Here is a 25,867-nt window from a genome sequence, read left to right as displayed (position 1 = left end):
GGCACTGTTCTTTCGGCAAAAGGCAACCCGAAAGCGCCCTAAAAGGTTTGCAATTTATAAAGCATGGTTATTGTGGTGTGCCCCCGACCGGCTGTGGAAGCGCCTCCATCACTGGAGAGGTGCCACAGTACCTTGCCGTGTCATATTGGCACCTAATATGACATTTTTACGAATTGTTTAAATGCAAAAATTTTACGCCGTGTAATGAACGCCCCCCCCCCCCCCCCCCCCCCCCCAAATGTGTGTCCATTTTTCGGGAAAAAAAGTATGTTCAATATGCGAGTAATACGGTACATTGTTGACAGGCTTAAAAGTTTATATTTCGTTTCTTCGAGCAAAAAAATAATTTAGGATTTTTTTAAAATGCATATTGACAGTCATTATTAAATAAGGTGATATTTTACGACATAATTGTATCGGTGTCGTTTTTGTGTGTTTACAGGCAATTTTACAGTGCTTTTTTGCAGAAATGGTGTGATGACGAGGTTGGGTAGTAGCGAGCGCAGTCGCGATATGCGAGTTTCGGTTTTGAGGCCTCATCAATTACCACCTCAAATAAAGGTGGTAATTCAGTAACACTCTGCGGTTACTTTTTTGTGTGAGTCACCGTTTCGTGCTCAAAAATGAATGCAACGGCTGATGAAGCTTCACCGGAAGAGATTACAATATTATTGTCAATATGCACGTTTTTTCGGTTTGAGTCACTGGACACTAGCTTTGCAGAAAAGTGTGTGTCCCATATTTGCAATGTCTCGTTTCTAACTTTTAAAATGCCGGTTTCTGGTGTTAGGACACACGCAGACGTTTAGGAAGACAGGAGGAGTATGGAATGTCGGATGTGCAACGTTGAGTATGATGGTTCTGCCTTTAGTTTTATGTGGGTAGATGAGAGCTGCAAAATAACGCTAATTAAAAAATCATGCGCCATTCCACTCTGTGATGGTGGATAACCAGCGAAGCTGTTTAGCACACGACACAGACCCGCCCCGAGGATTCGGAGGAAACTAGACAGGTGCAACGGGACTGCCACCTTGGAAGAGCATATTGAAAGGAAACTAGGCACGCGAGTGCTTGGAACGACCACAAAGAGAGGGCGGTGCGAGCGTAGACATGGCCGACGTGGGTCGCACAGCGGCAAATTTTTGAGAAACCTTTGTTATCTACGTGAGAGTTTACTGAGCTTGAAAATGGTGCCTACTGATAAGTAATCTATTGAATAGACCTATTGCTAAATTACTTAAGCATCAAGGAGAATGCAGGGAATGGTGCTCCACCCGCCGCACGTGCCGGCGTCTGCAGCAGTAACTGATTTAAAGCAAAAGCCTAAAACAAGTGGAATCTTGCAGTCGCGTTCGTCAACATTCATTTTGGTTATTTACTTCGAATCTTTTATACGGGGAAGGCGTACGTGTGTGACGGTGCGAGTGTAGAGTTTTAGTCGCTGCACAGGAAAAATCTACGGAACCCTAGCCATAAGTAGCTTCGCTGTAAAAGCAATATTATTTTGCTTTTGCAGAAACTACTTGTGAGCTGAAAACAGGATTGCTATAATTGTGAGGACTGCCTTCAAGTACTTGTCAGTCAATGTTCCAACTACCTCTTGCATCGCTGGAAATATCAAATAAAAATTACGTCCAGAAGGGGCCGCATCATTTATCACTTGCGCAGTGGAGTGCATCAATTCCTGATCGTATCTTCTGTTCTTGAAACGGAAAATATTGAAGAGAACCACACTAACAAAGGCTGTAAAACACACGGTTACCTTGTCGGCTACTCTGCACTTTGCCGTAACCGCTGGTAGTACATGATATGCAATCCAATTCTCACGCGTGCGCAAACGTTTGCCGAATCTTTGGCGAACTTTCCTTCAGATGTTCGGCTTGTGCCGAACTTTGTCGAATCTGAAGTTCGGCAGATTTGATTCATCACTACTCCTAACCCACTCTTCCTCTCCTGCCTCGTCTACCTTTCCTCCTCGCCCACCCCTCTTGTCATATGACCTCCCTGTTAACCAATCGGCATTGAGCACTCGCTCCTCCTCTCCCACTCGTCAACCAATCTGTGTCGGGCATCACGACCATGTTTTTATCCAGGTTTCGCTTTTGGGCTTCACAAAATGCTGAACCCCTGGCCGAAAAATGTTTCACATTAAAAGCACTCTTTCTCCCACTATGTGCGAAGGAGCAAAAGGGATAGCTGCAGGACGTTTGAGCAACGCGGGCATTATGGTGTCGTCGTGTACTTAAAGACGGAAATGCTAAGTGGTAATGGACATTAACATCGTGATGGCGTCGTGGATGCCACTGACGACTGCCACGAGTGCTCGGTGATCGGTAAAGTAAGTGGGCAAGGCGAGAGACGGGATGCGCGTGTCAATGTTCTTCGTCAACACGTTGTCGGTGCGCTGACATCGAATGCCACACAGAGGCCCATTTTCGCTGCGACGAGGCCTCGGGTCCACTCATTCTTGGGACCACCAAAATCGACATTGAGTATTTGTGGGATGTTGCCGCGGCACAGGGCACGGAATCGGCGAAGCATGAAATCGATTAAACGTCTGTTGCGGGTTGGCCACGTCGAAAGTATTCGTTCATGGGGGCCGTGGAAGCCAGCCGTAAACTGAGCGGTTCTCTCCGTGCTCGCTTCTGGTACGAAGTACGGTCTTGGCGTGGCGGTTTCGTCGGGAAGAGTCTGTGGTAGTGAGGACTGCCAACGAGAACACCCAACTTTTCTCTCCTCGCTCCATGAGGGGAGATAAGAAGGATTTTTTCGTCTTCGCGGCGACAGCACACAGCGAGAAACGCCGACACCGAAATCCCTGCACAGTGTCACTCATAAGGCTATCATTTTAAAGCAAGTGCTAAAAATAAAGGAACATGGAAAACAGAACCGATGAAGTTTCCACATGGTCCTGACTTTTTCTTTTATGTTTTATTTTGACTTAGAAGTTGGTGTTTTTTTTTTCTTCCATATCAATGTTGATTTTCACTTTTACAGCGGAGCTGTTAAGGGCTAGGTTCCCCAGGATCAAATCCGTGTATGTCGACACAAACCTACCTGGACAGCTACCGCCATCTATAAGCGACGACGGCAAGCACACAACCAGTATGGTTTCCGCCGTCGCTCGTAGATGGCGGCAACCTTTCCAGCTATCATAGAAGAATGGATAGTTGGGTGCGGTGGTGGGAATTCATCGAAGGAAACAGCGTGAAAAACAGACGATGACAAAGAAGAAGCACACAGTGTATCGAGTAGAGCTCCGCTGGTCTTCCTTCTTCATGAGAGTGGAAAGGCTGAATGTTTTTATGAAAAAATATTGCTATATGCGATGCTGTTGCCTAGTGTTTGCGTTTATTTTCACGAAAATATTTGAGTATATTTCTACTGTGCTTTATTTTTTCCGAAAATATTTCAGCATATTTCTACTGTGCTTTATTTTTGTGAAAATATTTCAATATATTTCTGCTGTGCTTTATCACTCTTACCTGCTGTTAATTTTTTTTTGTAGCTGCAATGCTGAAAATTATTAGATACTGAATAGATAAAACTATTCAGTTTTATAAATAAATAAATAAATAGCCCAGACAGGTACAGTAGGCTCGCGTTAATTCCCACTCGGATATTTCACACTTTTGGTTAATCCAAACAAATTACAAAACTTTGGTTTTCCCGCTGCATTTCTAATGTACAGTCGAACCTCGATATAACGAACTTCAATGTAACGAAATCCTCGATTTAACGAAGTATTTTATTTTTCATAATTTCTTGCCCATAGACCCCATGTATTTTTAGTCCCTAAATAACGAAGTCTATTTTGCTGCAATTTCAATATAACGAAGCGCCATTGCCATAGAAGGCAATAAATAAATCAACTCTAAAAAACAACTTCGCAAAAAAATTGTGGTTAAAAAAAAAAATTATGCGCAAACGCGAGCGCTTAATAGGTTACTTCACGGGGACAGGCCTTCCAACGTTCCTAGGCTGCCCGAGGATGCGGCGCCGGTAGCGCCGGCGAGGCATGCGGCAAAGCGGATTCTGCGAGGCTGGCCAGAAAATGCCGAGCAAAAAGTTAACACGGCATAACAGCATCACCACTGACATTCACTGATCGTCATAGTCCACTGTACCGCGGGTAGCGCGGGAGCCAACTTCAGCGGGGGAGCGACGTGATGGCGCGACCGCGCTGACCGCGCGACCGCACGGGCAGTGCCATCTAGGAGAAGACAGAAAAGACCGATTATCGTCTTGCGAGCGTGATGTAAAGCAAAGGCGCAAGCACGCTGTGGGCGCAAGGGGGCAAGTAAACTGTGCGGTCAAGAGTGCTGTGTAGGTTGGAAACATTGGCACCGCCTAAACTAAACAGCTTTATTTTTTAACTGGGCGGTACACTTACGTGCTTGCTGCCATAAGGAAACGTAAAGTTCTTTCTTTGGATGAGAAAGCAAACGTTTTGGACGCCATCCTGAAGAAACTGCCGAGATCACGAGCACTCGGGAAGTGCTCGACGCAATGGACGGATAATAGAATGGAATTGCTTAGAAAACGACACTGTTGATAGCCCTACTCCTGATGTAATATTTTGGAGATTGCGTTGATTTATGCTATTTAGTATCAGTGTTGTGTTGAAGAATGTGTGTGTTTGTGTCTCTGCCATCCCTTCCCCTTTCTTTTTTCCCCCACACCTGCCTGAGCCGTAACACGCCTTGCCGTATTGTGAAATAAAATAATCAAACAAATAAATAACTTGGGCTAACCTGCGCATGGCCCTCTCCAGGCTGGACGTGAAGAGATGCATCCTGCTCTGCTACAGCGCCGCAGTGAGGGCCTATGGCCCCCGGAAGGGCTGCCACGTGGGAAAGCTGCCCTGGCCAGTCTGGACGCTCATGTGGGAACAGACCGTCAAGTAAGCCTACGCTCCCACAAACATTCTGCGGGGCAAGTTGTTTGTCTCGCGAAAGACTTTGGGAGACACCGAGGTGCTTAGGCAAATCGAGAGTGAAAACTGCATGAAATATGAAAGGGTTTTGGCTCATGCATCATCTCTAATGTTCCATTAGTTGAATGCCCCCGCCAATGTCTACTCTCCTCGTAAGAAGCCATTCACTTGTGCTGCTCATTTCTTTTCCGTTAGATTCAGTAAAGGTAGAAAGAAAAGGAGGCGACATACCAGCTCACGCCAGCCAAACGGGAGAATCCCACTTATAGGGGACGGTGGGAACGACCCCGAGGGTGACTGAAACCGCTCTTGGCACCAAATCAGCCATTCTTTCCTCTCAATGTCATTTTTTGGTTTTGGTTGTCGTCGGGGGCGCATCCATCCAAACCTGGAAGTCTCCCCCAGTTTCACCTCTGGTGGCATCATGTTGCCTCCAGAATACCGTATTTGCACGAATATAACGCGACCACAAATATACCGCGAGGGCAGCTTTTGATGCTCTCAAATAGAAAAAAAAAATATTATACTATTATAACGCGAACCGAGGACGCGTCAATTTCTCGCACTCGGGGGCACAGCAGATGTGAAAAGTCAATGAAAATAGAAGAAACATCAGTTTATGTTTTGACTGCACTCATCCTCACTGCTCATGTCCTTCCGTTTGCAATCCATTTGGCGACTACGCAGATAACCTGCAGCACGGCACCTGCTTGTCTGGTAGTTCCCTTCTGTGCGAGCCCCTCGACAGCCCACAGTCTAAGCAAGGCACGAAGCAGACACACCAACACACAAGCACCAGATCACTCTGGAGCAGAAACTAAACAATGCGCAGGCAGAAGAAAAGACTGCTGAATCCGATACACGATCACACTTCTTGTTCTGGTGCCTCTGCATGAACAAATGCCCTCGTGTTGCACGATTGCGTAAACGCGGTTGGTGTTCTTGGCTTGACTTGGCCCGGCTTGGCTTGGCTCGAATTGGCCGGTGCCCGCATTCCCGCATGGCACGCGCGCGCGCTGAGTTTGTGCGGCGTGCGCGCGTTGTACAAACACAAAAGCGATAAAAATGCTTTTTTATGTTCTCTATTTGCCCCTTCACGTGGCCCAATAGCTAATACATTCCCTCCCACACCCCCACCTCTTTTCCCACCGGATCTTTTGCATTGAGCCGGAAAAATGGCTTTCTCCTCTGGCTTTCTCTAGACTCGCGCACCCGGCCTCGTGGCTGAACTCGATTCCGAATATAACGCGAGGTATGTTTTGGAGCACGTAATTTCGAAAAAAAGCTTGCGTTATATTCATGCAAATACGGTACCTCTCTGATGGATTTCCTGGTTCTGGATGGAACCGAAAATCTGAGTTTTGCCGAGTTATCAGGAAACTAAGCTTTTCGAGGGCCCTACGGCTAAGAAAAAAAGAAAACGCATACTGTTCGTTGGTGCACCATTTTGAAGTGATAAGTTTTTGAAGCACACACTTTCCACTCTATGCCGAGGCATATTGTACCTCCGTAGTACTTCGCAAAATTGGTTTATAGAGCTCAAACTTCGCGCGCAACATACCCCTGAAATTCGAAGCAGGTTGAGCGGGCATTAAAAATCAACTTTTCGGAGTAGTGTTTTACTCTGAAATTTTCGGAAGACTGCGATCACAGTATGGGAAACAAACAGGGTCGTGGCCTGGAGTGCACTAATGCTGTCAACAGTTTGCTGAAAAACTGGTGACAAATTAACAGCGCTGACATATTCGTCCGACCCAGTAATGCAGCCCAGTTCTTTCTACGCTCGAGGAACCAGCGAGCTGCCATTTCCTCTGTAGGCGATGACCCTCGTAGCATTAGTGGTGGCAAAGACTTCCAAATAATTGCAGTGTCGGCCATTATAACACTACATTCAGCTAAAGAAAACTACTATATTTTCCGATCTCTAGGTTGTACCCATTTCCTCACAAAGTTGGTATAGAAGTCTCACTTTCGTATTAGTCACACTTAAAAAATTGGACGGTTGGCGTGGCAAAACTGCATTGATAAGCCTGCACATGTGTATTGCGATAGCGGTATACGCACAGGTGGGCAGTTTTAATGTCCTTTCCAGGGAATCGATCGAGCAACATAACCAACATAACATAAATTTGCACACTTAGAAGGACACTGAAAAGGAAAAAGACTTTTTTTGTAAACAACATGAAATAATTGCAAATATTATTAAATAAATTTTCGACAAAAAAAGATATAAAAAAAATTACAGCGTTAGATTGGTACACTACCCAGAAAAGTCAACTTCTGGACCGCTTGGTTGAGTTTAATAAAATTTGCAGTGGAAGTTTATATGAGTGCCAAGATCATCCCTGCCAAATTTCATTGTCCTATGTCAGTTCTGAAACTTGTTACAAATGTTACAATATGGAAGTCAGTGCGTTTGCTTAATAAAACTATTGTTTTAAAATCAAATACGAATTAGTGATTTTTATGTGTAACATAGTCACAGGAATACCATAGTGCATACCCAGCTAGTTATTTTGCTAATTTGCATTGTTTTTCGTAAGTATAACTCCATAAGAAGATTAACATTTGTTTTTCATGTCTGCACTTCTTTTACAAATGTAGATTTTTAGCATAAAAGAGTGTTAAAGTAGAAAAACTAACTAGCCAAGCATGTTCCTTACAAAATTCTATCCCACAAAACCACTCAAGAATAATTGTCTCTTGTGTAATAGGAAAACGCCAGTTTTCCTAACACGACGGTCTGATGGAAAAACAGAAACTGGGAAAAATATGCTTCAAGTGTAAAGAGTGCTGTCTTTTATTTTAGAGGCACATTTACTCGAGAAAATCCCCCAGGAGCGTACATGGGCCCTTCATCTTCAATTCTCTTTTACTCAGCAGCAACAGCTTGCAGTTGTCTAGCTTTCTTGGCCGCTTTTTTCACTGTCAGGTGACCTTGCACGTGCCCATGACACACAAGCTTTTGTGGCCTGCTCCACGTGCCCGGTGGTGTGTGTGCCACAGGCTACACCGAGCTTTTCAAGCACTCTCTCAATACCCTAAATTGGAGAACAGCCAGAGCAGCTGCAGTTTCCACCGTCTTCAAAGAGGCCAACTCCGTCTTCGGGCACCTTTTCCACACCGATGCATTGAAGAATTCATTGGCATTTTGCGTTAGCATCCTTGAACAGTGCGCAAGGAGGTCTGCGTCGGCCAGTCTGTTGTAGAGAGGTACTAGCTCCTTAGCAATCTCCCTGCTAAATGCTGGGCGGTGGGCTCGAGCTACTGATGGCTTGCCAGCGTCGAGCAAGGCCAAGTGCCTGTTGTAATGACAGCAGGAGTCTTCACCACGTGGGCAGCCAGTGTGTCGAGGTAGGGAGGGCAGGGAGTGCCCCCTGTTGAAACAGTAGCGTGCGCTCTTTCTCTGAACACCACTGTCGCTGCGCGACTCCTTAGCCCCAAAATAAAATGGGCCTAGCCCCAAAATTAAATAGACATAAAAGAAAAAAAGAAAGTCTTCATCAAGTTGAGTGTGTTGACAACAACCGTTGAGCAATCGCACTTTGAGCGCATCATTTTTGTTTACCTTTTCTTCCGCTGTTCTCGCTTTGCACAGTTTTTCTTTTTTTTTCCTCTCTTTTTTTGCTGCCTGAATTTAGTGTTTCCTTTTTTGCTGCTTCATGTAGTTCGCTTTTCCGTTTTTTATACTTTTTAAAATTATTTTCGTGTTTTGTTGCCTGAGCTGTGTGGAGGTCGTGGCTAGGCTTAAACAATCGCAAACACCGTCGCATAAATGCGGCATTGTGTTTAGCGGCTCTTAGAGGCTCTGTTTGGTAAGGTCCCACTTGTCGTGGCCTTCAGTATTAGCGGAGACGTGCAGAAATTTCAACTGGAGCTTAAGTTAGCATATTTTTGTACATCAAATTATCGATATATCGAACTATTTTACGATCCCCTTGGAATTCAATATATCCGGGTTCGACCGTAGAATCCCGCCTGTAAGTTAAGGTGCTGGTAAGTGGTTACCATTAGGGATGTCGCGAACCACCCCAGGTTCGATTTCGAAAGATTTTGATAATTGCAAAGCGAACTGAGGTTCGATCTCGAAAAATTTCGATATTTTCGTACCGATCGAGGTTCGAATTCGAAAAATTCACAACTTTTGATTACAGTGGAGTTTCGAATTCGAAAAGTTCGAAGCTTTTACGGTTTCTAAAATTTCGGATTCGAATATTTCGAATATTTTTTTACTTCAGGTTCGATAAATTCGAAGATTTCGAAATTCTTTTGAAATAAAATTCGAAAACTTCGAACGCTTCGAATTTTTATGGACATGAAGTTCGAACAATCAGAATATTTCAAATTTGTTTCTGCATAAAGTTAGAAAAGTTCAAAGGTTTCGATTCTCTTTTAACGCTAAAGTCGAAAAAAAAAAAAAACTTCGAAGATTTTGAATTCCTTTCTAGTCCAAGTTTTCAAAGTTCGAAGTCCGGTTTTCAAGTTCCTCCACAGTTTTAGTTTCAAATAACGTTTTCATGACTCACTGGTTTTCACAGAATCAAGTTTAGAAAAGTTAGCGTGTGATATCTAAATTCTGCGAAGTTGGATCAGGCAATTAAATGAGACGACGAGTGTCCCGGATGTGCTGGAATATTTGCCAGTGCAGAGTGACGTGTGACCATAGATCAGTAATTGTGACCGCCAGCCCGGGGGGGGGACTTTAACATGCATCACGCAGTAGTAATCACACAAACACAGTTTTACGAGACTCATCCAGTTCGAAACGGCCAGGGGCGAGCAGGAGGTTGAGGCTCAGGAAAACCTTGAAGCGGCCTGGCAAACTACCTCGCCGCCTTGCACGCTGGTAGTAATCCGATCGAACGCAGCCCGAGTGACGCTGGTTTGTAATTGTCCTGGAGGTTTATTTTCTGGGACGAAGGAATCGCCTCGCAAAAAGCCGACACAACTCGAGGTCGAGGAGCGTTCTAAGTGGCGTCGGAAGAGGAAAAACGGGGGGAAATAGGGTAGCGGGGGTGGGGGTCAGTCCCTTTCCCCCCCTTCCAGATATTTCGGACTGTTAAAGAAAGAAATACGGGGAAAGAGGGCGTGGTCGAGCTTATTTTAATCTGAAATTATTTATGCATGTGTATAGCTACTGTCGCTCTTCACTGCATAAATGATTGAGTAGATGGCCATTGTTAGAAAGTCGTTGTCAGAACGCACTACTCGTCACATGCTTGGTGGTTCGGAAGTTCAAAGCTATGTCTTTTCGACCTAAAGACCTGTGCCAATAAAAAAAAAAAAGAATAAATCCGGGGATAAAAAGCTGGAGAAAAAAAAAACTATCAAGAATTCGCCGGAAGTGTTGTATTCTTGCATATTCAGAGGTTCAGAACTTCGAAACAAGTTTCTTTTACCAAAATGTGCACAGGCTAAAAGAAGCACGTCCCAGGATCGTGAAGCGAAAAAAAAGAAAGTTTTCTTTTAATGACGTGCTGAACTTGAACACTATTAGAAATTTTCTCCCATGAGTTAAATTATTCCCTAACATGAAAAAACTATAAATATATTATTTTGTATTCTGTAGATGGCAATGATATGTACTGTCTGTGGTGTTAATTTAAATGCGATACCTCAAACAACTTAGATGAAAATAAATATCAAGTTTAGGGCATAATTGCATGTAGATACATGTGTGGACATTTCTTCGAAACTCACGTTGAATAACAATAATCACATCTTAAGACGGCACTCATTCTTAAAAAAGTATTAACATCTCTACCATAAATAGCTTCGGCTACAGCGCTCTTCAAATCTGGCACAAACGATAATCGTCAAAAACCCGTTGTCCTTCCTCGCCCCTTCGGGAATTTCTTTCTTTAAAACTAAGCATGCCAGAACATTAAAACAAACGGCATTGTCTTTCGTAAGGAATGCAGCACCGCGTGTAAAAGTTCGAGAAAAAAAAAATTATGAATGTACCTCACTACTTGAATTCAAATGAAACTGTCCGCCGGTCTTTCGAAGTTTGACGAACGTCGAACTTTTACCCTAAAAGTTTGAAGATCGTCGAACTTCTGACTTTTCAGGATTCGAAAGTTCGAAACTTTTCGATTTCTTTTGATAAACAAGTTCGAAATTCATTGCATTTTTTGGTCAGTCAAGTTCGGAAGTTCGACAAGCATCGAACTTTGCAGCGCAATAAGTTCGAAAGTTAGAAAAAGATCAAATTTTTTAGCGTAATAAGTTCGACAGTTTGAAAAGCGTCAAACTTCTTAGCTTAACAAGTTCGAAAATTCGACTTCGGTCGAATTTTACGATATAGACAATTCGAAAAATCGAAATCTTTCGAACCGCCTGATTCGATCATAGAAACTTCGATTTGAAAAAAGTTTGCGGCATCCCTAGTTACCATTCCATTCCTTGCATTCAGACTTGTAAATTGGCTAACCTGGCCTGCGCTGTCTGTTGCACTGCTTACCCCATCATTCTCTTTACATCGGGGAGAGAGACTGCTGGCTACATGAAGGGCTTTGCAGACATCATTGACTACGCCAGGACGAGTCAACGGCTTTGTAGCTCCTGGTCACGGGGGATTAAACGTGCAATTGAGCCTTTCTTGAGGTATGCATACACTCTTGACGAAAAGATTCCTGTTGTCACACCTTTTAGGGTGTAACTTGCTTGCCCCTGGAGTTCTTCACAAAAGGTTACCAAAGTTACTCCTTCCGCTTTGGAGCAACTTTTACACTTTATGTCGGAGTGCACCTGTGCTTTCTTGGAGAGACAACCTTATTTCTAACGGAGGGCAATAGCCTTTATTTCAAGGGTGTAATCTTACTTGCATTAAGAGGTAATAGGGCATACTTTTGGGTTGAAGGTTTTGTCCTTTTTGGGAGTGACAGCACGTGCCTCTAGGGCAGGGGTTCTCAAACTTTTTGGCCTCACGGAACCCCAGGAAGCCTCAAAAACTGCCGCGGAACCCCCCCCCCCCCCCCCCCCCCCCCCTTTCCATATTTGCCGACCGAGAAGCAACGGATGCACGATTGTAGGCAATTTTGCTTGTGTTGCTTTCCATATATCCCCACCATATCAATCGCAATGTCAGTACAAAGTGAGATGAAGGTGCTTTGCATCGTCCTGCCGCACAGCCTTTGGCATGGGGGGGAGGGGGAGGGAGAAGGGAAAAGGGGGGAGGGGGGTTGCAATTTGGGTGTTCGCGGAACCCATGAGACCAGCTCGTGGAACCCCTGTGTTCCCCGGAACCCAGTTTGAGAACCCCTGCTCTAGGGTGTAACCTCATCTCTTTTTGGGGGCAATAACAGTCAACCAGTTTGCACCCTTTCTGGGGCTACCTCAATGTCACTAGAGTACTGATTGGGAAACTGCCTAGCAACCTGCATAGAAAAAGTGGCACCGATCAGTACCCGAAAACCAAACTAAACGCGATCGCATCACCACCATGTATCTCACAGCGACCACTCAGCGAACTCCAAGGCCGCACGAGGTCGTTCATAGGGCCGGTGGCACCTTCTCAGAGTAGCCAGAGTATTGCATACGATAGCGCTTCCTGCTACTGTTCAATTTTGGCTTTGAATGGCCCTCTCGGCGCCGAAACGTATACTGTAGAAGGGGGTTCAGGGCTTCCAACCCCTGTCTCCCAAGCGGGTGAGCCGCGATTATTTGCCAAAGTCGGGACGCACCCAGGTCGGAACACGCTACTTGAAGGTTACAGGTGAGACATGGTCAGTGATGTTGATTGCTGCACCGATTGCGCCAAACTGCGCCAAGGGGCTAACCCTGATATATGCTGCTACATTTTGCCAAAATATGGGTAATGTGCGCCAAGCCTGCGCCAAAGGACCAATTTCGGTCGCCTTTCAAAACCGAAACTAAACTTGAGTACCGTAATTGAGCATGTATGAGTTGGGTGGTGCAAGCGGCCGCTCGACACAAAGTACCCTGCATCAATCTGGATGCAGGGTCTATCTGGTCTTGGATGGTTTTTCCCGTCGTCTCTCGTTTCGCGCTCCTGTCGTCTCTCGTTTCGCGCTCCTGTCGTCTCGTGGGTCCCGTCTCGCATATTTTTTTAAATTTTACAACAATAGATGCAAGCGTGTGCGGACGCACCGACGCTAGCGTGCCGGGTACCAGCCATGCCGTCATGCTGTGTAACAACTCGCGGCTTCAGCTTACTTTGTGAGCTGAAGCAACTCGCTCCTGAAAGCAACTGCCGTGGAAAAAACTATTTGGTCCCTGCCTACCAGTCACCGTGGTCGCATGACGTCGGGTGTTACCGTCCCACGTTGCTGCAGATATGGCGCTTTCTAACCTGAAACGTAAGGACCTCCGCAAGGTCATCAACACTTATGTTCTTGCTTAAATCGGACGCTACTACAAAAATCCCTCTTTAACTCAAAAACTGCTGTGTCGAAGTATTGATTACCTAGGTTTCTCTTGGTAGGCTTTCTTTCGAGAGAGACCCCGGTACGTGAAAAATCTGCCGCGAAAGAAAGTTGGTAAAGAAGAGTGAACTAAAGCAAAGAAGGCAATGTCTGCACGCTGAACCCGCACAACGCGCTTGTTTGTCTCAAGTTCACTCGTTGCACAAAGCGCTCCAAGAACTTTTTGACCCTGACTTGCGAGGTCTTGCATCGATGCGCTCAGGCTCTTTTTTTATGTGTGTTTAGCTTGTACCTCTTCTGCCGGCCTGGGAAGCATGCGCCGCTGGACTGTTTTTGATCCTATGCTGGACAGTAACATTTTGCATACAATTTTGAGAACCAGTTGGCGACGGAGCGGAGTGGAATGGTTTCGGTTTCGATCGAACAGCCGTCTCCGCTCGCGCGACGAAACACGTGCAACTGCAGGCTGCCGAAGCTGCCCTCAAGTGCATGCAAACATGCTTGCACAACAGAGGCACCAGCCGGGACGCTTGCAATCCATTGCTTTACGTTTGCTTACTTTTGACGAAAATTTGGCGCGTCGGGAACCAGTAAAACGGTGGCAAGCGGTATTTTGGAATTGCTTGGCAATGCCTACAGCACTACACTTGTGGGATGTTCTATTGTCTTTTTAGAGACATTGAAAGTGGACATTCATTACTTGCCGAAGGCAAAGTGAGGCTTGCAGCAGCCTTGCAGAAATTTCCAAAAAGCAAAAAGAAATGCACCCGCTAGTCATAATGCACCTTTGTCTCGGGTACAATTTCGCATTGCACTGCAGTAGTTACGTGTTTCATCAGTCGGAGACTGCTTCCCTTTATTATATTATATAACTAGTCAGCCTAGTGCTGATATTTACTACTAAGATGCCCATTTTCAAATAAATTTTAATTTGTGCAGTTTGGTTCTTATTTATCTATAGCGGGTACATACATTTATGTGTCATTTAACTGAAGCATTGCAAAATGTGTCATGTCGTTGGCATTTCAGTTAACATGTTGAAAGACTCGCAGTTGGTCAACTTGACCATAATTTGTTTAATGCGGCGAGCAAAGTGGCTTTCATTTGTCCAGCAATTAAAACAAATCTTTTTATTTTTCTAGGAATAACTGCTCCAAAAGCCACTTTCGCTGCTCCGAGACACTGTTTTGGCTGCTCCGAAAGGTACTCCGAAATGGCTTAGGCACGGTTGTATAAAAAGAATATTAAATGTGCCACAAAACTCTGTAAACTAAAATTGTATGCAAACATCATGCTCCTGTCGTTTTGTACTAATCTCCAATAAAGTTTTATACAAAAATAGCCTTTTCTGTTTGTTTTTATGCAAAAACATGGTTTCTAAAGGCGATAAGGACCAGCGTTCCACCGCCGACGAAATCCAAAGGAGAATGACAGAAGTGACATGGGGCTAACATTACCTTCTAAAAACGCATTTCCAATAAGGGGCGCTAGTATCTGTCCCCTCTAGGAGGCTATAAGCAAGGCCTTTCCTTCTTCACTAAGTTGAGGGTGTAAAAGTTGCTTGTTCCACCCTTTTGGGACCCTTTTTTTAAGAGTGCTGGAGAATCATTTGACTCATTCCCGCAGAATGTTCCTGCAAACTGAACAACCTTTGGCTCCTGGGGCAGCTGCTAGATTGAAATGCGAAATCTAGTTTGACTCGCAGAGCAGGCAAAAATAGTGTTCATAGACAGTTCATCTGGCAATGGGCATGAAGAAAGTGGTTTGTCTACTACAAATCATTGTTTGCAGATGAAAATAAAACTAGAACTCTTCATCATATGTTGTCTGCTAAGAGATAAAAAAAAAGATAATCGCTCGTTACAAACCAAGAAAAGGCAAAGTGAGATCAGACGCACACCGAATTTGTGATCATCTTCTATTTCACGTTAGAAGCCATTGACAGCCCGTGCTTTGTTTGCAAATCCCAAGTTGTTCTGCTGTTGTGCACGAGCTGACATCAACCGGTGGGCAAAAAAGTTCTAAGGACACACATGTCGGAGGCAGGGAGAGCTTTCTCGCTATTGATGCGAAAGCATTAACTGCCTCATGAAACGAGCTGACGTCGTCAGTTTGAAGCGCGAAAACGGCACCTTGTTTCCTTCGGTTTCACTGGCTGGCGCACGTCGACAGGGCTCCCATTGGCCGCTGTGCTCGTCAGTTTCCACGACTGCTCACCCCATGGTGCTGCGTGTCCATCAGCTCGCCGTTAACACGGAGCGTCCAAGGTCACCAGGGGAGCACGCGCGCTGACCGGCGACAAAAAGTACTGTGGGTTTCCTATTGCCCCTGCCCGATCAGATCGTGCTCCGCTCACTCATTGAGAAACCAGACGATACCCGCTGCCATGAGGAAGAGGTTTATAAATACAGTTCTCTTCGTGGTCTGCGCTGGCTTGGCCCCCCCGTTGTGGCGACCGCCGCCGTGTTGCCGGTCTGCCTTGGTGATGCAGGTCTGGCTTTGCGATGAAGGTCTGGGTCCTCGACTCCGCGATGAAGAATCGTCTGCCCTCGAGCTCTGCGAGATTCGACTGCTGCCACTGGGGCTGTCACGTTCCCCCTTTTTAGGGGCGAAGCTTCTTAGGGTCTAGCCTTGTCCGTCCGGCGTCCGTGCTCACATCGCTTTTCATTCCATCTGTCTTCTTAAAAAAAGAAAAAATGTTTGCGCAGTCGACAGGATTCGAACCTGTGCGCGGAGACCCCAATGGATTTCTAGTCCATCGCCTTAACCACTCGGCCACGACTGCGGGACAGCGGGCTCTGAAATGTGGTAGTAACTCAAGAGCTGGGGATGTCATGGATGAAATGTTGCATGTAGCTGCTCAACGTCTATACAGGAGAGGGCACTACGGTCAAATGCGTATATAATAGCATTAAACTTTGCATGCATTGGCTCAACGTTTATAGACGAGAGGGCGCTGCGGTCAAATGCTCAAATGCGTATATAACCACGTTCCATACCACACATTCTCTTGGATGAAAACGAACGAAAAGCTCGGCATGCTGCGGCTCAGCGTCTACGCAGACATTGAGCTGCTCCGGAGACCAGGGCGCGAGAAGTATCATCAGCACCGCCAGAGCTTCGCCATAATCAACATCATTCACCATGTGGAGATGCGGTCATTTTTTTTTCATTTTGTCCCTCGCACCTCGCCGTGTGCGTCTCTTCTTCCTCGTCCCCTGCAGTACGCAGCAGACGAAAAAGGGAGCGGACGAGCGGCTTGCATGCTTTCGCATTGACAACTCTTAAAAAGTGCTTAGGTGTACCTCGAACTTTTTTGTATGGTGGTGAGGCATTCTCACCAAAGTATTACGCAGTTGTGATCTGGTCAAAAATGTCTCACTGGTTGATTGTGCACAAGCTGTGGCACGACCTTCAATCAGCAACTGAGAATGCTGGCACCTTTTCTTTCTTTGTGTTTCCTCGGTCATATCCCCAGAGAGGTGCCGTGACCTGCTGTGGGTCCTTGCAGGACGGTGTTCCTGAACCAGTGCCTGGAGGAGGGCCACCTGCTGCTGCAGGAGTTGCTGCGGCAGGGACTCGCCTGCTCCGACCTCACCTCCCTCTTCTGTCCAGGTGAGGGGACACTCCTTGCAGAATCTGGCAAACCGGGTTTTTGGCCAGTACGCATTTGGAAATGCCCACCTAAAAGGGGAACTGCGGATATCGTGGTAGGTGTTGCTATTTGTTATGTTTTCGGTGAACTATAAACGTTACGTTTGCACAATGTTTCGTTTTGCTGGGGATATTTATAGTTTGGAATTTAGGCACTCAATGCACGTGATATGCTCAAGATAGTCGCTTTGCGTGTCGGCTGGTGTAGCGGTAGTGGCAATGGCATGTGGCCAAGCCAATTAGAGATGGCGCTCCAATTAGCTTGGCCACATGATTCGTTGAATGCGCAGGCGCCTGTGTGCTCTCATCCGAGCGTGCGCCATCGCCGGCAGCGTGCGTTGTGTGTGAGAGAGCCAGTTGGCAGTGCATGAGCACCACACACTTCTACAAACCTGTTGTGACATATTCACGTGTATTTGTACATAGTTGTAACTATAATGCAACTATAATGTCAAGAGTGGCCCAGCAAAAGGTAACAGACTACTTTCAACAGAAATGAAGGCATCCTCGGTGAGCTTTGTGCACCTGGGAAGCATTTGTGGAAACTTTCTTTCACGTTAGCCCCGACTTTCTATGTAGCGAAATTTCAATGTAACACAGTAAATTCTGAATTTTACCGACTTCGTTGCATCGAGGTTTGACTGTACAGTGTAGACCGTATATAACGTATGTCGCGGAAGTCGCGAAAATCCGCACTATAAGCAGTACCCAGGGGTGGAACGGCTGCGCCATTTGCGCCATTTTGCGCCAGACGCATGTGTCTGCGCCGTCTTGCGCCATGTTGCAGAAACTGCGCCACAGCCAATACCTCGCGCCATTATGCGCCAAATCGCAAAACGTGCGCCAAAAAACTTTTTATTTCGTCTTAGTTTTGGTTTCTATCAACTCGATTGGCAACAATGAGGGCGTTTAGCCTGGTCGGCCTTGTAATCTTTTGTTTTGTTTATTCTCCCTGTCTATCCCCAGTCGGAAGCACGCGAAAAAAACTCGGATTCTAAGCGCTACACCACCTGCGACTGGATTGTTATTCTTCAACCATAAGCGGTAGGGCAAGTCGGCCGAGGTAAGGTCGAGTCGTTAAGCATCAGATTGCATGAGGCTCTGCGGCCCGGAATCCGGACGTCATCCAGTCGAAAGCAAATGAGCAAAAGATTCCTTTTAGTACTTCATCCTTAGGAGTTGGAACCGCATTCTCGCAAGATAAATCGTGATTCGATAGAACTGAAACGCGGTCCGATCCGAAACCTTGCCGGCCAGCAGCTCTACTTATCTGCTCAGCGTACTTTAACCTTGCTCCTGCTTATCGCTTCAAATACGATAACTTCGTTAATCGTAGCCTGCTGCTTCGATATCGAGTTGCACAATAGGATAAACTCGAAATTTGTTGCCCTGCTCCTCCGTGCAACTTCACGTCCGTTGTTTACGCTCGTCACGTGGTTCGCACATATAATTACTATGTCAATCACGTGCGGGTTGTGCGATAAGTAGTGCTGGTTTGCATTTTGAGCAGCCGAAAGCCAATAAGAAAATATTAAGGACGCTATCTTCAGAAACATCAGGTACTAGCTTTTTGATTCTCATTAAGGCTCGCAAAGTTTCAAGTTTTCGCATTATTACACTGTTATCCCATCTACCTGGGTCCCTAACCACTGATGTTCATCTCTGCTCCTAAGCACAATTGAAATTGCTCCCGTGCTTGTCTAAGACACAAGCTGAAGTGCAATGCAAACTGATCTGAGCTGCTCCTAGCCTGCTCCAGAATGTAGTTTTAGCTGCTCCCAACCTGCTCCAAAACAGCTGTTTCAGCTGCTCCCGTGGCTGCTCCCAAGTACATTTCATGAGTTCCACCCCTGAGTACCGCGCTATAACCAAAACATCAATTTTTCAGGCCAAAATACATGCCATAAGACAACTTACCTTTGTAAAAGAATTTATTTTATGTTAGATGAAAAATATGAGGAGAGTCTTTATTTCACCAGACTAGTACAGTTCTGTCTCAAGTGTGTCACACATTTTGAAAAAAATGAGCGGCTTTTGCCTGGCACAGCCTTTTAACGGCGTCGCGGGTTGCGGACGGATGTTGCGAGCATTCAGGATTGCTAACCATAATCACTTTTCTCCAGGGATGAAAACGTGTGAAAATTCGCATCCCTCATACGGTACGCGCCAGTAACACCTTGAACTTGAGCACACGCATGAAATGCGCCAAATAAGAAATCCGGGCGATGTTCGAGGACACAAATGCTTAGAAATCACCACTGTAGTCAAAGTAAACAACACGACGACACGGGCGTTTCTGCCGTCTTGAGAGCGCCGCCACGACATCGCCGCACGAGTTGGTGGATCTTCCCTTCTAGTACGTGCTGGGTTATCACAGCAACACACAACGAAAATTCACGGTCAAGGATAGCGCTTTTACGCAGAACGATAAGATGAACGCCGTCTACGACGACGATCACAACCGACGCCATGTTTGCGGATAGAAGCAGCCGGCCCGCGACCGGCATGCAATGCGCGTGAACACTTCTCCTCGACCGGCGATTGGTCTGTCGTTGCGGTTGTTTGTTTCTTTGTTTCCAACGCAGCGGAGGGGCGCATGCACGTGAACGACACGTGTGTGCCTCCCTGCATTGCTATGGCAACTGAAGCCTCTCTCTTCGCTTCTCCCCGCTTCTTCGAGCAACCTCCTTGCCCCGCGAGTGCCGCTTGCGGCTCGCGCCGTCAGAGCCGTTATCTAGTGTCGCACAGGGAAGCGTGCTCGCTGCTCCGGTCGTCGGCGCGGTCGGCGGGCTGTGCCAGAAACCGCACTATAACCGGTATTTCCTTTCGTGCGCCTGCATTTTAAGCGGTATGTAATTACATGGAGTTCTATGGGAGGCGAACTGGTGGTTTAAAAAAACCGCGTTATACCCGGTCCTGCACCATAAGCGGTTACGTTGTAAGTGGTCTATACTGTAGTTACTTTAAGGGGAGTCCCTGGTTTTAAACATTTTTCTGTAATTTCTCGTCCAATTTATAAAGTTTTTCACATATTGTATATCTTTTTTGTGTGTGCTAAGCACTAACATGAGCAAATCATTTTCCAATCTGTTATAGTTCCAAGAAAATCACCTTTATCATTGGTTTTGCCTCTACAAGTGCCGTACAGCTTCACCGATTATGCTTTGAGGCATGATGTCTTCCCAGAGAGTGCAAAGCCCCATGGAAGATATGGGTGCACATGGGCAGCCTCGGTGATTGCCTAGTTTGCCTGGACACTGGCCAAGCCAAGTTGCAGTGTCACATCCCCACCTTCTCTGCTGTTGCGCGCGATGCGTCGTCGTCACACCCCTGACCTCGGCCGTGTCTCGGGTGTGCAGGCAAGGCCCTGGAGAGGCCTGGCCTGCAGAGCCTGGCTGCGCTGCTGGGAAGCCAGGACTCGCCGCCTCGGCTGGACGCACCGGGCTTCCTGGGCTTGGGCCTGGCCGACCGGGTCGTGCCCGAGAAGCACAGGTGACGTCTCCGACCGCTTGCGGGGCCGGAGCGGGCCTAGAGTCCTCCGGGGATAACTCTTTGGGAAGCAGAGGCTACAGGAACGGTCTTGTCACGGTGCCTCTGGAAAACCATTTGAGTTCCTGTTTTGTATATGAGCCAAGCTGCATCACGTTTGTAGTGATCCTTCTGGTAGCTTCCCTGGTTGTCATGAGTAAGCTCTGCTTGGGTTGGACCTGTCTTTGTGAAAATTTTCTGCTGTGTAGCTTTTCCAACCTTATGTCACATTTGCTTGTTTTTATAAAATTATTTTCGATGCATGACATACATTCAAGATATTGGTCATCATTTTCTCCATCTCCACTATTGACTTGGATGTGGCTCGAATGCAACGAGTTATGTGAACCTAATGTCAATGTTTTTGCTCAAAACATCAAGCGAGGCAGAATGGGTGCTGTCTTGCTGCAAAAGACCAACGGCAAGCGGCTGCCCATTGCCTATGCAGTGCGCTCTCACTAAGACGGACCAGCGCTACGCTCAAATTTACAAAGAAGAGCTCGCAATCACATGGGCCTGGGATCATTTTTGCATGTGCATCTTAGGACTGCAGTTTCACATTGAGACAGACCAGAAACCGCTGGTTCCCCTCATGACAAGAAAGTGACTCGATAAGCTGAGCCCACAACTGCATCAATTTCGAATGCAACTGCTGCAGTACGACTACACCATAAGACACGTTCCTGAAAAAACTATGTACAGCACCGACGTGCTGTCATGCAAGCCGTTATGCAACATAGCCTCTTGTACAAGGAAACTCAACACCGAGTATGAGCTCCTCACGCTGGAACAGCTTCCAGTCCCCAAGAAATGCTCGACCACATGAAGAACAAGCTACAGACAGATCCGGTAACGAGGATGGTAATCGACTACGCCCTTTGGACATAGCCAGATAAAATGACGCTTCCTCAAGGAGTCCGCCAGTTCTACAAAGTCGCCGGCGAACTAGCCATACTAGACGTCCTGTTCTTCAAGGGCAATCGACTCCTCATACCGTAAGCCCTACGCTTCGAAATCCAGAAGAATGCTTCATGCAGGTCACCTGGGCCCGTTTGCTCGAACCTGGTTAACTTTAACCGCGGTTAAAAGTTAACCACCCTTCCCTACTACGTACCTATAAGTACCTAGCCAAGTTTGACGAGGGCTGGATGAGCGATAGTTCCGCGTTTTATTATGGGGTGGTAGCTGGTGTCACCTACTGGCTGTAGCGAATATACGTGGCTTCCGTGGAAAGGTTCCCGAAATGGGGGGACCCAAAAAATCCGCGCTGCCTGGTTTTCGCGACGCAGCGCGGCATACATTTGAGCTTGAAAAACAGTTTTTATTGCTCGTGGTAAAAATAATCGGCAATGTAAAACTAAATTAACCCTTGTTTGGAAATTTTTTAAATATTTGGTTGTATGAAGTGAAGAAAAGCCTCGGTTGAAATTTCCTTCCGAGTTCGAAAGAGGACGACGAAGTTGAGTCCTAGAAACGATGAGAAAGAGGTGAGAAGTGAAGGGCGGGCGGTACCCCGGCAGCATGGTTGGCCAGCATGCAAGAACTGTATATAACCCCGTCATAAATTGAAAAACCTGTAACTCGGCTCCACTGAAAATTGACCTATTAGTAAATTACCCGAACATCGAGAAGAACGCTGGAAGTGTAATTCTACGATTCGCGCGCGTTGGCCTTACACTTATAAAAGATTTGAAGTAAATAATCATAATACAGTGTAGACCGCATATAACGTATGTCGCGGGAGTCGCGAAAATCCGCACTATAAGCGGTACCGCGCTATAACCTAAACATCAATTTTTCAGGCCAAAATACATGCCATGAGACTACTTACCTTTGTAAAACAATTTATTTTATATTAGATGAAAAATAAAGCTTAGTGTGAGGAAAGTCTTTATTTCACCAGACTAGTACACTTCTCTCTCAAGTGTGTCACGCATTTTGAAAGAAATGAGCGGCTTTTGCCTGGCGCAGCCTTTTAACGGCGTCGCGGGTTGCGGACGGACTTTGCGAGCGTTCAGGATTGCTAACCCTAATCGCTTTTCTCCGGAGATGAAAACGCGTGAAAATTCGCATCCTTCATACGGTACGCGCCAGTAATACCAATTGAACTTGAGCACACGCATGAAATGCGCCAAATAAGAAATCCGGGCGATGTTCAAGGACAGAAATGCTTAGAAAGCACCACTGTAGTCGAAATAAACAAACACGACGACACGGGCGTTTCTGCCGTCTTGAGAGTGCCGCCACGACATCGCCGCTCGAGTAGGTGGATCTTCCCTTCTAGTACGTGCTGGGTTATCATAGCGACATACAGCGAAGATTCACAGTAAAGGATAGCGCTTTTACGCGGAACGATGAGATGAACGCCGTCTAAACGACGATCACAACGTTGATCCCACCGATGCCATGTTTGCGGAGAAGCAGCCGGCCCGCGACCGGCATGCGACGCGCGCGAACACTTCTCGGCCTGCGATTGGTCTGTCGTTGCGGTTGTTTCGGATGTTTTCAAGGAAGCGGAGGGACGCACGCACGTGAACGACACGTGCGTGCGTCCCTCCGTCGCTAGGGCAACTGAAGCCTCTCTCTTCGCTTCTCCCGCTTCATCGAGCAACCTCCTTGCCCCGCGAGTGCTGCTTGCGCAACGCTTGCGGCTCGCGCCGTCAGCGCCGTTATCTAGTGTCGCACAGGGAAGCGTGCTCGCTGCTCCGGTCGGCGGCGCGGTCGGCGGGCCGAGCCAGAAACCGCACTATAACCGGTACTTCCCTTCGCGCGCCTGCATTTTAAGCGGTATGTAATTACATGAAGTTCTATGGGAGGCGAACCGGTGGTTTAAAGAAACCGCGTTATACCCGGTCCTGCACTATAAGCGGTTACGTTGTAAGTGGTCTATACTGTAAATCTTTGACCAACGCGCTTGCACGGCAAAATTTGTTTTAGGCTTTTTGCTTCAGAACAGTTATTACTACAGACGCCAGCAGGTGCAGCGCGTGTAACTACACTCGGAGCATGCACCTCGGTGCTTTTTGAAATTTAGCAAAAGGTCTATGAGAATGCCCTCTGCTTCTGTGTGCTATCAATACCCGGCCGATTGAGTCAAGGCAATCCATTTTCCAAAGACATTGCCATGCCGACAACTATCGCGTTCATTTAGGCTTAGGAATGGCCAGAGTCAAAAGTCTATCTAAAAAATGCTTCGAGGTCATTGCTCGTGTTTTGCGTTTTAAGTGAGGTAAGGCAATGCGAAAACCTCCTGCACCATTCCTTGCTGACTAACGCGCCTGCTACTGCAGCTACTACGACGTATTAGTTCCAAAGCGAGCGGCGCTCACTCACCGGGGCACTGCCATGTTTCCCGCCATCCTTCCTCTGCCAGTCACGTGACCCAAAATTCCCCCTCGTAGGAAAATCTGGTTAACCGCGGTTAGTTAACCAGCTTCGAGCAAACGGGCCCAGGGTGTGTCCAAATGCCGTGCCAGAGCACGAGAATGAGTCTAGTGGCTAGACATTGGCCTCCACATCGGTAGCTTTGTCCGAAGGAGGTGCCCCGTTTGTCAAGAACACCAGAAACCAGGGGAACCTCCATTTTTGGCGACTCCACTGCCAAGCTACCCATGGGAAATCGTCGACATGGACCTTTTCGTCCATGAAGGCAGTAAGTTCTTGTTTTCTGTCGATTACTATTCAAGGTTCTTCGAGCTGGAACCTTTGAGGAGGACGAAAACCAGGGACATCATCGCCGTCCTCGACCCAATGTTTGCACGATATGAAGCACCGAAAATCCTCCGAACGGACAACGAACCGCAATTCGCCTCGATTGGATTCGCGGTGTTTCTGAAGGAGTGGGGTGTGACACGATTAGCGTCAAGTCCGCACTACCCACAGAGCAACAGGGTGGCCGAGAGGCCAGTCCAAACGGCTAGGAAACTCCTTAGAAAATCGACAGACATTTACAAGGCATTGCTGGCCCAGCGTGCGACCCCTTGAATCGAAGGTTACGCAGCAGCGGAGCTATTCATGGGACGAAGACTGCGCACAAACATGCCAGTAAAGCCTGAATCTCTCCAACCTTGCTGGGACACCACTCGCTTTCGCTTCAGAAATGCCTTATACAAGGAGAAGATGCACTAACACCATGACGAGCACCCCAGAACACGTGAGCTCGATATCCTTCCGCTTGGAACTGCGGTCAGATTATGATGGGAGCAGCGCCTTACGTCCACACTCTAGGGCCAGCGCCTCAACCCCGTTTACACATGGTTCGGACGACGACCGGCACTACACGGCGAACAAAAGGACATCTGCAACTGGCTGTGGCACCTACCATCACCAAGAGTGGATGAGTGAGCTGTCCACATGACCGCTTTGGGGAAGTGTGAGTGTTCTTCCAAAGTGGGGAGGTATCGGGAGATCATCATCGTCGCCACCGCCGCCATCATCATCGCCACCGCTGCCGGGTGACCCTGGACTGTGCTCGCTGCGTCTGCGCATGGACGCTCTCTCGATTCACCAGATCGCGACCAGACGCAGCACGGCTCGCACCTTTATTGCTATGCTAGAATCAGGGATGGGCAGTATTTCAAATACAAGTATTTGAAATACGTATTTCAAATACTTTGTGTATTTTGCATTTGTATTTAATTACAAATTGGATAATGTATTTGACGTGTGTATTTAAGTACTAAAACGTGGGTATTTCAAATACAATTGTAATTAAATACAATTTTGTGGGCGAAAATACATCCCTCAAATTTATTGTCACTGTCCAGAGCAGGAAGAAAGCTACGTTCTGCACCAAATGCAGTGTCTCTCAATCAAGCACAAGCGTTTAGTGACTTTGTGATTACGGGGCTAGTCTAGGGCAGGAATAGTGACGAACTCGACGTTCACTGGCGGACTGGCTAAATAAGTGCCTGTGACAACTTGTGATGCTTTCCAGCCTGATTTCCATCCATACTTTGCCTGGAACATTCTGAATGCGCGGGTCGTCCAGATTTCCGTGACTGCTGCGAGTTGCAACAATACAAAATACTCTAGCTAGTGGTGCGCGTCTTGGTCGTCTCGGTTCTTTGTTGGTCTATACCAAAATGTAATCGACAAAAAAAGCTGCTTGAAGCTTAGTACTTTTTTCACCCATTACGTCCAAGCTGCTTACATTTTTTTGTGATTATATTTCTATTACGTTACTAGAGCCTCGCACACTAACTCCCGAGTGTGCGATGCAAACTTAAACTGAGATACCCACAAACCGGTAGTACGTGCCCTGAAGTCGCTGATAAAAATTTTGAGGAATGTATTTGGAAAAGTATTTGGAGGAGACCAATTACACTTGGTTGTATTTGTATCTTGTAATTAAATGCTTTTT

The 25,867-nt window shown here is 46.7% G+C and overlaps 1 protein-coding gene across 1 annotated transcript in view; it reads left to right on the top strand.

Annotated features, from left to right (window-relative positions):
* Positions 1-25,867, top strand: part of LOC8039133 (serine-protein kinase ATM) — a 397,758-nt gene that overhangs the window by 72,506 nt on the left and 299,385 nt on the right. Inside the window, exons 10-12 of the mRNA XM_040208992.3 lie at positions 4,775-4,903; positions 16,835-16,938; positions 20,337-20,469. Of these exons, the coding sequence (XP_040064926.2) occupies positions 4,775-4,903; positions 16,835-16,938; positions 20,337-20,469 (366 nt within the window). The remainder of the gene's footprint in view (positions 1-4,774; positions 4,904-16,834; positions 16,939-20,336; positions 20,470-25,867) is intronic.

Source organism: Ixodes scapularis, unplaced genomic scaffold (genome assembly GCF_016920785.2).
Source record: "Ixodes scapularis isolate PalLabHiFi unplaced genomic scaffold, ASM1692078v2 PGA_scaffold2__306_contigs__length_199485367, whole genome shotgun sequence".
NCBI lineage: Eukaryota > Metazoa > Arthropoda > Arachnida > Ixodida > Ixodidae > Ixodes > Ixodes scapularis.
The sequence above is the reverse complement of the archived record's forward strand: the minus strand, read 5'-3'. Positions and strand labels throughout refer to the sequence as shown.